The 13,219-nt window shown below is 38.5% G+C and overlaps 1 protein-coding gene across 3 annotated transcripts in view; it reads right to left on the bottom strand.

Annotated features, from left to right (window-relative positions):
* The window catches only part of LOC128356877 (paired box protein Pax-7-like), a 58,194-nt gene extending 47,023 nt beyond the window's left edge, over nucleotides 1-11,171 (bottom strand). For 2 of the 3 annotated variants that reach the window (XM_053317050.1, XM_053317049.1), the window contains exons 1-4: nucleotides 11,087-11,171; nucleotides 9,906-10,141; nucleotides 9,309-9,453; nucleotides 8,990-9,118 (exon numbers count right to left, since the gene is read on the bottom strand). In XM_053317050.1, the coding sequence (XP_053173025.1) occupies nucleotides 8,990-9,118; nucleotides 9,309-9,453; nucleotides 9,906-10,141; nucleotides 11,087-11,171 (595 nt within the window). The remainder of the gene's footprint in view (nucleotides 1-8,989; nucleotides 9,119-9,308; nucleotides 9,454-9,905; nucleotides 10,142-11,086) is intronic. The other variant, XM_053317052.1, reaches the window with a different exon arrangement.
* Between the last annotated feature and the right edge of the window lie 2,048 nt (nucleotides 11,172-13,219).

The raw sequence follows: 13,219 nt of genomic DNA on the forward strand, positions 1-13,219 counted from the left end.
TACTGCCTCCTCTATACTTCCCACTATCTGCATGGCACACAAATGAATGGAGGATGTTCAAAGAGAGAGTGAGGCATTGTTGATAGTGTCCAGCTTTCCATGAAGCATAACAAAGATGCCTCATGAGATGTGTGACAGCAGCTACAGTATGTTGTGTATGTCCACTATGTTGCTCAGTGAGCACAAGTTTTTAACAATGATAGATGGAAGGGCTGGCTGACTGAATCACCAACATATGCCCCCTCTCCTTCCTTCTTTCTTTTTCCTTTCCCGTCTCTTTCTTCTCCATCGTTTCTTTGTCCTTCCTAGCGTCTTTTTCCTTTGTTTCTTTCTCCGTCCTCATTTCTTTCTCCTTCCTCATTTCTTTCTCCCTCCTCATTTCTTTCTCCCTCTTCATTTCTTTCTCCTTCCTCATTTATTTCTCCCTCTTCATTTCTTTCTCCCTCTTCATTTCTTTCTCCTTCCTCATTTCTTTCTCCCTCTTCATTTCTTTCTCCTTCCTCATTTCTTTCTCCCTCCTCATTTCTTTCTCTTTCCTCATTTCTTTCTCCCTCCTCATTTCTTTCTCCCTCCTCATTTCTTTCTCCTTCCTCATTTCTTTCTCTTTCCTCATTTCTTTCTCCTTCTTCATTTCTTTCTCCTTCTTCATTTCTTTCTCCCTCATTTCTTTCTCCTTCCTCATTTCTTTCTCTTTCCTCGTTTCTTTCTCCTTCCTCATTTCTTTCTCCTTCTTCATTTCTTTCTCCCTCTTCATTTCTTTCTCCTTCCTCATTTCTTTCTCCCTCTTCATTTCTTTCTCCCTCCTCATTTCTTTCTCCTTCCTCATTTCTTTCTCCCTCTTCATTTCTTTCTCCCTCCTCATTTCTTTCTCCCTCTTCATTTCTTTCTCCCTCCTCATTTCTTTCTCCCTCTTCATTTCTTTCTCCTTCCTCATTTCTTTCTCCCTCCTCATTTCTTTCTCTTTCCTCATTTCTTTCTCCCTCCTCATTTCTTTCTCCCTCCTCATTTCTTTCTCCTTCCTCATTTCTTTCTCTTTCCTCATTTCTTTCTCCTTCTTCATTTCTTTCTCCTTCTTCATTTCTTTCTCCCTCATTTCTTTCTCCTTCCTCATTTCTTTCTCTTTCCTCGTTTCTTTCTCCTTCCTCATTTCTTTCTCCTTCTTCATTTATTTCTCCCTCCTCATTTCTTTCTCCTTCCTCATTTCTTTCTCCCTCATTTCTTTCTCCTTCCTCATTTATTTCTCCATCCTCATTTCTTTCTCCATCCTCATTTCTTTCTCCTTCCTCATTTCTTTCTCCTTCCTCATTTATTTCTCCATCCTCATTTCTTTCTCCTTCCTCATTTCTTTCTCCCTCATTTCTTTCTCCATCCTCATTTCTTTCTCCCTCCTCATTTCTTTCTCCTTCCTCATTTCTTTCTCCCTCATTTCTTTCTCCTTCCTCATTTCTTTCTCCTTCTTCATTTATTTCTCCCTCCTCATTTCTTTCTCCTTCCTCATTTCTTTCTCCCTCATTTCTTTCTCCTTCTTCATTTCTTTCTCCTTCCTCATTTATTTCTCCATCCTCATTTATTTCTCCATCCTCATTTATTTCTCCATCCTCATTTCTTTCTCCCTCCTCATTTCTTTCTCCTTCCTCATTTCTTTCTCCCTCCTCATTTATTTCTCCATCCTCGTTTCTTTCCCCCTCCTCATTTCTTTCTCCTGTTAGTTCTGATCAGCTCTTGGGGATTGATATCCAACATTGTAGAACAGTAGAAGTGGAAGTTGCACTGACAGACCTGGACCACACAGGCCACTTATCCACACAATCACAAGTATAGTTTTTAAGCACATTCTCTTCCCAGCTCATCAAATACTGTAGCTTTGTCCAGCTCATATATAACATATAGTGATGCATAAGATATTCAACTAAATCCTATGGTGATCCATCCACAGTTATATTACATACTCACATGAACTGGTTTCGGAACACTTGATTAGGTTTAGGGAAATATTGTGCTTTGGGTTCAAATTAACACTTGAAACAGAAACGACAACACAGCAACAGTTAACACCCAAAAAGTTTGTTGCAGTTGGAAACGTGATACTGGTGGTTGGAAGTGAGAGGCGGACAGCAAATACCACTTCTTACCTCCCAGTTATCTAGTCATCCATCCACCCAACAAACCAGCCTCTTCCTATAAGGAAATGTGGGGCTTGAGTGATACAGACAGATTCTAGAATATTTAGATTAAATAGCAAATTTAGCCTTACAATAAAAGCCAGAAGAATGTATCATCATCATCACAGCATTTCACATGTACTTAATCACATAAGATATAATAAATTCCTAAAATATGCATTGTGATTATAAGGCATTCTACAAGTGAAATCACAGGTGAAAGCAATTGTTTCACATTTATTAAATCACATCAAGACATGTGCTTTGACACATGTCCAACTGTAATATGTGCTTTTCTTTGACATGTAAAGAAGTGAATTTCACACACACGTGTTATAACAAAAATAAATACAGGATTCAATAGTTTCCCACCTACAGCAAAGAACAGCATTTAGAAAATAAGAGAATACAACTAAATAAATCAAATGTAACAAATCCTATATTTAATATTAAACAAAAATGTAGGGGCACTGTAGGAGGAACTTAGCCTAGAGTTCTCTTATTTACATTTTTGTCCAAATCATAAACAGCAGCTGAAGTTTTTTTTAATGAATTCTGAAATTCATCTTCTCTCATTTTCAAAGATCAAAGGCTACATTGTGTTGTCTTATATGTCTAAGTGACAACAAGATAATGCAAATCAACATCTATCCAGGATTGAATTTAAGACACACATACTTTTGTTTCTTGTGTAAAAATAAATGCAGTTGTAGATGAAAGAATAAAGCTAAAAGGAGAGAATCATCCTGTCAGAGAGCTGTGTGTTTAAAGCCAGCAGTGTTTGACATGTCTGATCCTGCAGCTAGCTGTGAAGGAGCTGAAGTGGAGGAAGAAAACCTCTCTGAATGGTCTGTTTCAGGCTCTCAAGAGCCAAATGAGTTGGATTAAAGCAGATGTCTCCTTGCCAAATCCTGACACAGTGGCAGTTAACAAACCAGTCAAGCACAATATATCAAGTTAGTCTCTTTAACTCCCTTAAGATAAAAAAAAACGAAAAAATAGTGAATTAAATATTCAAAGCCCAGAATGTTTTGTACAGCTGCACCCGTCCATCTAATATAAATATTGATAATTATATAAACATTTCCTCAACTTCAGTCTGACATATTTGGCACATGTGGAAACTTTGGGATCTCTAGTAATTTAGAGTGAAGTTCAACTGCTCAATAACAATGGCTCTGTTAAAAACGTGTTCATATATGTTGAACTTTGGAATAATCTATTGTATCTATGTTAAGTGCCTTTAGAAAAACAGCATGTGGAGCTGCACAGCTGTAGTACATGAGCTCTCCAACTCACCCAGGGCTCAATTAAAGACCAACCCAAGAGCTGACATTTTATTAATTGGTTGTTGCCATATTGTCTGCACTATGTGTTGTGATTGCTCTTTTTGCCATTGTCCTATGTGTATCCTTTGCAAATGGGCTGTTAATGGGACGCCTGAGGCTTCTGACTGCCCTCAACCCCATTTTGCCTGTTTGCTCTTTGTGCACTGCTCCTCTTTTGTTGGCTGATCAGCTTCCCATTGGGTCGCCAGACAAGATTCTTGGCATTTGTCGGCGAAATGAAAGGAGGATTAAGGGATGGCTACTGAACACTCCATGGCAAAGAAGTGGGCTGCTATTCTCCTATTCAAAGCCTCCTCCCAGCTCAGCAGCTCCCCTTTATATATATTTGTTTTCTCAAAGACATCATTGAGGAGTCCAAAGTGCTACAAGAAATAAAGGAAAATCAACAAGTAGGTCAACCCCGACAAAAATGCTAATGGCTGCTGAAAAAGAGACGGAACACTACAATGAGCAGTATTCTCTGTTGTAATTACAGAGCAGACTGCTGATTTGTGATGTTTAAATGAATAATTAATTTATTCATTATAATTTCACATGGAGCTGCAATTAAGAATTGTTTTATTAGACAAATCTATCAATTACTTTACTGATTAATCACTTTCAGTCCATAAAATATATTTAAAAAAGACAAATGTCCATTAATGTGATCTCTGTTTGTTAGCCAATGTTCATATCTGATAGGCTGCAAATGTCTGGTCTTTTTATTTTATAAATGATTATGAGCTTATTGACTTGTGACGTTTCTGATATTACTCATATGAAGGGCTTAGTCTGATGTTATGCATAACATCAGTTCTATATGTGATTTTGCATTAATTTGCCATATTGTGATACATCAATATTATAAAGTACCTTTATTAAATTTGTAGGAATCTCCAACTAAAGCTCCAACCAGTGTCTCAGCAGACAGGACAGGTGAGGAAGGATCTGGACAGACTGGACAGATGACATGTGGAGCACAAGGTCATAGTAAGAGCTTTTAATTAAGTGTAGCTACTCATTTTAGGAGAATTGAAATAATATGATACACATGTTTTAATTGATGTAAAAGGAACTGATATGGTATGCAATGTCTGAAAAACATGTGATACTACATATAATAATTCTGGCATTTAAACATGTGAAACATTCAAATTTCACATATGTAGATCATGTGACATTTTATATGTGAAATGTGTCACACGTGTTCTGTACTTTGTAATGGATTATTTTACATAACCCTCATACTTCTCTACATTAATTAACTCATTAATTAATGGTCTCATTAATTGTGTCAATTAGTTGCTAGTCAATAGTTGCAGCTCTTCTAAAAGCACTTTTATTACACACATGATTGTCTAAAACATGTGACCTAACATTGTTCTAGGGTGGTGACTCCTTTGTGTTATTTTCTCCTATTTATATTCCCTGTGTGTGTCTTCTATTACTTTGTCTTATCTTGTTGCTCTGTGCTGCTACACTGACCCACTTTCCCCACAGGGATCAGTGTGATCTTCTAATGCTGTCCCTGCCAGCCTCATGCAACCATTAACCCTTCATTTTATAGAAGCACAGGGACAAGGAAATGACTCCAAATTTATATTTTGTCTTGCTGAAGAATTATTAATAATAAGGATATGATCAATGATAACTAGATTGATTGATAAATGAATAACTGAAGGTGAATAGGAACTTTTAGGGTGGGCCTCCATGACGATGTATACCATGTGATGATATAAATAAATGTGTCACTCATCCCATTTATACTATAATATTCCAGTGTAAACAGTGTAGAAAAACATTGACTGATTAATAACAATGTTTGCAGCACTGGATAAGCGTCTGGATTTTTCTAGAAAATGTAATATAGGTTATAACAATACATATAATGATATTAGACTATTAAATGGTATATAATGTGATAGAGGATGTTTTTTTCTATGTCCACAGTATAAAGCAAGGTTCCATGGTTTCATAGAGAAAATGTCTCAGAAACAAGTTTTAAGATTAGACTTTAGTGATGTCATGAGGGGAAATGAAATGATTAACAGTACAGCAGGTTAAAAGGAAGAACCTTTACTCATTAGATTTTGCACTATATGATGCAATGGTATGGTTAATATGACTAATATGAATATATGTGTTGTTTTTTTTAATAAATCTGTAACACATTAGATATTAGCTCTTGTAGTTTGTTACTATATCCTGCTGGTTGTTTTATGGCTTTATGTCTTAAATCTCCACATTTAAATCTAATTTTTAATATTTAACAACCTAACCAGAGACAGGGTTTTAAATTAACTTCAGCTCAACACTTGTTTACATCATATCTGTTGTACTATTTATCTGTGTGTTTTAAACTATTATTATTACAACTAAGAAAAGAAAAGAAATACATTTCTTCCTGCTGTGTGACACACAAGAGGCCAGGACTAGGGCTGCACTTTATATTTATATTAAAAACACTTTCATCATATCTAATTTGAATGATTGGTTTAGTCATTTTATGTCTAAGTCACACTGACATCCATCTGCAGTTTTGTGTGATTTCTTTAAACTGCTCATTTAGTCCTAAACGGTTCCATTTAAAGAGAGGAGAGCAGCAGACTGGATACATTGGAGTCTTTTTTTTAGTTGATGAATGCCTCCATCATCCATCATATCATATGGAGGAGTGTATTTTAATTATCAGGATGACAATAATACTGATCATGATCTTTATTAGAGTTGCTACGCTACCATTCCTCTGTGTGGCACGCTGGCTTCCCGGGCCCCCTTGTGTGTTTTTTTATATGTCCCTTAAAATGTGAATTTTTGGTGTGAGGCAGCGAGGGGGAAAGGGGAGGTTAATCCCAGTTTAATACACTGATACACAGCCCAGGACCGAGGCTGTGATGATTGTGTTATCTCCAGCCAACATTTGGGTCTCCCTCAATTTCAACCCGGCAAAATAGCTGGGAGAAAGTGCAGATGGAGTGGAGTAAGTGCGGATGCCCGGGGAAAAGTGTTATTAATAGCTGCAATAGAACTTCCCACAGCCTGTGTGCTTTGTAAAGCTGCTTCTCGTCACTTCCACTGGATTTGTTTGATGCACTCTCTCCATCCTCACTGTCGACCTTTTTTTTCTTTCAGCCAGGCTTACTCTGGAAATTGCCACTGTTTTTCTTCCCTTTTTTTTGCCCACAGTGGGTTATGCATATCTTAGAGAAACAGGATATTGACTAAATACAGCCTTAAAGTGCAGATGAAAAGACTGTGCATCAGTCAGTGTTAATGGACAGCTCATCACCGCTGTCCAGCAGCAGCCACAGAGGTTACCTGCCCTGCTTATTACCCCTGTCCTCATCTTATAAAATATCTAAAATATATCAATACAATTTATAATATATTTGCAGTGTATTCTGAAAAATATCATATGTAATTTGTTTGATTCTGTACACACAACATCTATTGCACAACTGTCTGTCCTGGGAGAAGGATCATTCCTCTGCTGCTCTTCCTCACTTTATAACATTTTTCTCACCTAAAGGATTTTTTAAGGAGTTTTTCTATATTCAAATAGAAAGTCTAATGTTATAAATTGCACAGACTGTAAAGCCCGCTGAGGGAAATGTGTGATTTGTAATATTAAGCTATATAAATAAAATTGACTCCAAGCAGCGATCTAAAGAATATTCTGATTATTTTCAATCTTGTCATATCTATATTTTCCACACATTAACTGTATAAATAAAAATAAGCGATTTATATTCGATCATATTTTGTCATATTGTCGAAGACAAATAAAAAGTATACATTTGTAATAAAATGAGTTTAAATATATTTTGTATTGTTTGAATGTGTTTTTATGAAGCATTTTGTGACTGTGGTTTTTGGAGGTACCACAGAAATGAAATAGACTCATTTGCATGTGTATACAACCTGACACATACTGTACATCTGTGACAAACACAAGCTCATCTGATGAAAAATCACCATAAATGTTGCTCATCCATGCTTGTCTCAGTCACACGGTCACACTTCTGTCATTCAGCCTATAACACCACTCACTTTCACTCAGATGCTGTCGATGTGCCAACAAAAACAAACCCATAAAAACAAATGAAATTATTATTATTTTTTTAACGCAATCTAAACAACATGAGAGGAGGCCATAAAATCTCATGAATTTGCGCCGCGGGCTCCACACCACGAAGTGAGCCGCTGAAAGATGAAAGTGAAAAGAAATAAAAGGCTCAATTTAATCTGCTTTAAAGCCCTTCAACAGAACGCATGTGCCTGGAACTGTGAGAGTGAGGGCTGATAGGGGATAAATATATTTCTTACCATGCCTTTGAGCTATTACACCCCTCTCCAACACAGACGCCTATTCAACAGACACCGGTTTCATTAGCAGCTGTAATAGGCTAAGTCTTCAAATGATTAAATGCCAGGCCCGGATGACAGAAAGACACAAGTCAGGCTGATCTTTTGAAGAATGTGAAAAGGAGGATGGTTGATAGAGCTTTGGAGGAAAAAAACATGTCACCAGTCGAACCAGTGGTCAGGAAAGACTGGGAGCTACACCACTTTAAGTCTAATTAACGGACAGCTGATCGTGTTCTTAGATGCTCCAAGCAAAGACAAACAGTGTGGAGGTTATTCTCTAAGTCACTATCCTAATGAAGACTGAGCGTACAGTTTGTCCTCAGCAAACAAAACAAATAAAAAAATATATAGCCTACTTTAAAAAGTTGTATTCACTGGTGCAAACATTTATTAAAAATATATATAGCCTACATAATCTATAGGATAAGCTTCAGGGTTTTACATATATATAGAAATGCCACTTAAAAAATCATGCTTAATCATTAATGTTAAAGAAATTATAGCATTGGCCTGTTATGTATTAAATACGTTGTTTTGCTCCTTTAAATTATTGAGGTTATTTTGTGCACATTTCCTTCAAATCTCACTAGAAAACGTTCAATTTTGCACGTTTCACGCTTCAAATATTTTTTCTCCCGCTGGCTTTCAGTCCTATACAGTTCATCTAATATCTTCGGGCTTTCTCATTCGTCTTTTTCCTCTCTGCACTTTTCTGTAAAACTGTCGTGCTCGGAGCCTCCAAAGCAAATCAAATCTTTTTTGTCCACACAGCTCCCCAACAGGCCGCTGTGAAGATGTGGCCCCTGGCCGCTGGATGTGAGCGGGGTCCCTTTCGGGGCCCCGCCTGTAATTGATATTGACTGGCACATCCGTCATCTGTCAGCATCGCTTTCAAGGAAGCGTTTAAGCAGCCCCACAGGAGCCCGATCCACGCTCCCATCATAAATAATTAAGCGGCTCCTGTGTCTGCTGGGAACACAGCTTAAAGGAGCAAAAACCGAAGCGACAAAACGCCCACTTAGGCCCAATTTGTAGACAATTCATCAAGTAGTAGACTGTAGTCCAACCAGCTGTCCACACAGTTCTGAACTGCTCAACCCAGCCTGGCTGTGAGTTCTCCTCATGGCCTACCTTTGTCGCCGAGGATGCCGTCGATGCTGTGTTTGGTTTTCTTTTCTCCGTCGTCGTCCTTCTTCTCACACTCGTCCTCCTCGTCCTTTTTTCCAAATCGCGCCCGAAGTACACGGCTGATCGAACTCACTGCAAACAGAAAGGCAGCTTCAGTAAAAGGCCTGATACAAACAATAAATCATTATTAATAATAATAACAATCATTCCTATGACCCTCTAACCTCTATCTTTATTTCTAACACTGTTTGTCCCTTCTATTAAATTCACTTGGAAAATAGCAAAGGATGTAAAATACATATATGAATGAAATGCAGCTTACCAGAGGAGGCCTCACCTGAAGGGACTGTGCTTCTGTCACACACACCGTCCTTCAGCAGCTTATCCCGGATCTCCCAGCTGAACATGCCGGGGTTGTCCCGCTTGTACTCCTCTATCCGCTTCTCCACGTCCGGCGTGGCTACCTGCTGCAGGTGGGACAGGAGCAAGGAAACGCGTGGTGAACACAGGCTGCTGGGATGTTTGATGCCGGAAACGGCTTCCCAAAAAAAAACAGCAAAGTTCATATAAGCAAGAAAAATAATTCATTCAAAACTGTCATCAGACTATAGGCCTAAATAAATAGGCCACACACAAATACAAGCTGTAATTTAATTAGTCGACTTCATAATTTATTATAACTACTATCATTATTATTAACATCCTGTTATTGTGGCTGTTGTTGTTGTCATTATTGCTGTCCTTGTTATTAGTCCCATTATTGATAATTCATGAGGCTATAATTGTTATTGTTAATATTATTGTCATTGTTGCTGTTGTTGTTATTATAATTAGTAGAACCATTATTAGGCCTACTGTTGTTGTTATTATTATGACTATTATTATTATTATTATTATTATTATTGCGGTTTCCTCTCACCCTGGGCTTGCTGCCTCCTATCGCTCCGGGCCGAATGGAGCCGGTCTCCTGGTAGCGGCAGAGGATCTTGGAGACGCAGCCGTGAGAGACCCGCAGCTGTCGGGAGATGACGCAGGGCCGGATCCCGTGGTGAGCCATCTCCACTATCTTGTGTCGGATGTGATTGGGCAGCGGCCGGCCGTTAATGAACACCCCGCCGAGCTGGTTGACCCGTCCCTGTCCCAGAGGAGTGGACACTGCGGACGACACAAGGCCACACTCAGATGGAGCTCTATTACTTTTAACATTTACTCATAACGAACAGTGAGAGGAGAAATAGGCTAGTCGCGTTTAAATTTTGTGTTGCCACTGTGTATAATTCATCAAAATGTTACCATCGGACAAATTAATATCATAACTCTATTCTAATTTCCACACATTAAACAAACGCGGTTGTTGAACAGATTGACATTAACGTGATGGCTCTTCACAGCTCCGTCCCACCCTGAAGAGGAGGTGAAGAGCTCCTTCTGTCCGTCTTCATTATTCACCATCACGCTGTCCAAACACTGATGTAATCCTCTGCTTCTCTCCAATGTTTTCTATTTGATTTAAATTTCCAGGCGCAGGACACTTGAGGAAATCCCACATCTTTGCCTAATAGACTGCCTGGATTTTTTTCCTGGTGTTTAGATTCTTTTTAAATGAGTTGGCAAAATGGTAACTTAATGATGAATAAATGAAGCGCACCTGGTGTGTATAGGCCTGCACCTGCTTCTCCAGCTTAAACATCCTTTAGCTTTTTAATATTTAGCCAAATAAACTAATACAATAACTTGTTATTATTAGGAAACATTTTAGTAAGCTAACCAAAACATTTTTAATATGTGGAAAAAGTTGTTTTAATGCGAGTCATTCATGGTAATAAAAATAATAATAATAAAGTGTGTTGTTTAGTGGAGGCCCGGGCTATGTTTGTCAAGCTAAAACTCCTCCAGTGATGTGACATTTTTATGTTTAGCCTAGCACATTTTACATTTTTCAAATTGAGTTTGAAGTTGTGAGTATCCTTAAATCCTCAAAAAATATATAAAAAATAAAAAGCTCTTCTCTCCGAGTGTAAAGGGCCCGGCAGGCTGCTCGGCGGGGGCTGTGGAGCTGTGTTCCCCCTGCTGCTGCTGCTGCTGCTGGCTGAATCCTACCTTCCAGAGGGAATCCTGTACGGGGATAGTTCTGTCCGGGAGCGGGGCGCATCATTCGCGGTACCGTTCCTGGCAAAGACGACATTTATACACGGTTAAAAAAAACCAAGGTAGAAAAAGAAAAGAAAAAAAAAACACATGGACAAGTTTAGCTGTCCAGTTTAAGTATAGACTTGTTGGTCACGAGTGTTTTCAAGGGTGGAAAATGTCTGTCGGTCCGGTGTGTGTGTCGGAGGAGAAAAAAAAGAGATTAAAAATCAACATGAAAGCTCTCAGAGCAGCCAAGCTAGCAGAGCTCGTGGAGCAGGTTGAGATGAAATTCGGCGGCAAAGTGCAGCGCTGTGTGTGGAGCGGCGGGAGTCCTTACACTGTTAATGTGTTGACAATATGGAGCTGCTCTGTGTCTGACATGAGCTTATTTAACAGGGGTGCAGGCTGGACCGCTTTGACGGTATCCTGGAAAAGTCTGGACCAGGCGGGCTCGAGAAGGGGGGACGGGTCGCGAGCGCACCGATAGGTTCGTTGGAGCTTTCTCTTATTCGACAGGGAAAAGCTCCAACAAGTTTCAACAGCCAATGAAAGCGAAGGGATAAAGATGCGCGAGCCACACATACGCACGCGCGCGCGCATACACGCACACACACACAGACACACAGACGGACTGCCACCACAGCAGCCTGCACTTTACACCGTGAGGACACACTATAAACACCTGTCCTGGTTCATGTAATAAACAGCCGCTGATGACTGTAGCAGAGACGGATGTGCTGCTGCTGTTATGACGTGCACTGATTCTTTTTCGTTATTAGTCTATCTGCAGCAGTGGCGATTTTAGACTCTTTTTATCTCAGCACCCCTAAAAAAATAAATAAATTATCATTGTATTATACATCTTTAATTATTTTTGCAAGCCTGTCTGTAAAAGATAGGAAAAAAACAATTATGCTACAGGTTCAAAAGGTTTTATTAACAGCTTTAATGTACTTTGGATAGTTCTATCATTAATATTGTCTTTCCCTCAGGGTTCATTTACTATCTTAGAGTCCTCCCTGTAGAAATCTGTGATTGTTTATTCTGAACCATTATTATTATACATTATAGTAGACCACTCTACTATGTATTAATATGTCTTGTTGTAATTTAAGTTATCCAGTGAAATGAGTAATTTAGCAGGGGTTTGAACACTTGCAGGGCATTGTATGTCACGTTGTCATTAGGAGCTAGCCCCCCTAAAGGTCTGATCCTAGACTCGCCCCTGATCGAACAAAGAAATAATGTAATGCAGTATCAAATAAAAGCAGAATGATGCAGTAATACAGTGCAATCTAATATTCATTCATTACATTTTCTACAGTTTAACTTTGATTCATTTACAACAGTCTCTTCAACAGTACCTCTTACTGTCTAGATGATCTGGCCGATCCAGAAGGTTGTGTTTGTGGGGGACATTTTGCTGGCATGGTGTGGGTCCACTTGTCCCCATAGGGAAGGGTCACTGCAAATCAATACAAGCTTGTTTTGAGTGATCATCTTTATCCTTTGATGAAGTGTCTGGAGTGGTTTCTTCCAGGATGACAAGGCCCCCATGATCCATAAGACATGAGGGGTCACTTAATGGTTTAATGAGTATGAAATTATGTGAATCATATGATATGGACTTTGCAGATCTCAACTCAATTGTTAGGCAGCGCTCTTCACCATCATCACCATCAAAACACCAAATGAGGAAACATTTTTTAGAAGAATTCTGTTCAAGACTGTAGAAGCAATAACAAGGAGCACTGAACATATTCTGGTGGCACATTTATATATAATAGTTGTATATTCTTATTGTTTTACTTTGTTTTTCTCGTGTAGCTTGCTTTTTTTCTTTTGAAGAACCATTGTGACTCACCTCCACTAAACCTACGCTCCTGTTTAGTTACTGTTACTCTATGTATGTGTTTGATCTTTATTTTGTATATTTTGAGTAAATAACACTAATTTCTAAAGAAATGCAGGAGAGGACTAAATAGTAGGAATATCTTACATTAATAAAATACAAATGGAAATATATAAAAAATTAAAAATGTCTCACAATATAAAAATAATGCAAAATAGTTGTACTGTAAATATGGTTGAAAACTGTAAATA

This window comes from Scomber japonicus, chromosome 4 (assembly GCF_027409825.1).
Source record: "Scomber japonicus isolate fScoJap1 chromosome 4, fScoJap1.pri, whole genome shotgun sequence".
Classification (NCBI taxonomy): Eukaryota; Metazoa; Chordata; class Actinopteri; order Scombriformes; family Scombridae; genus Scomber; species Scomber japonicus.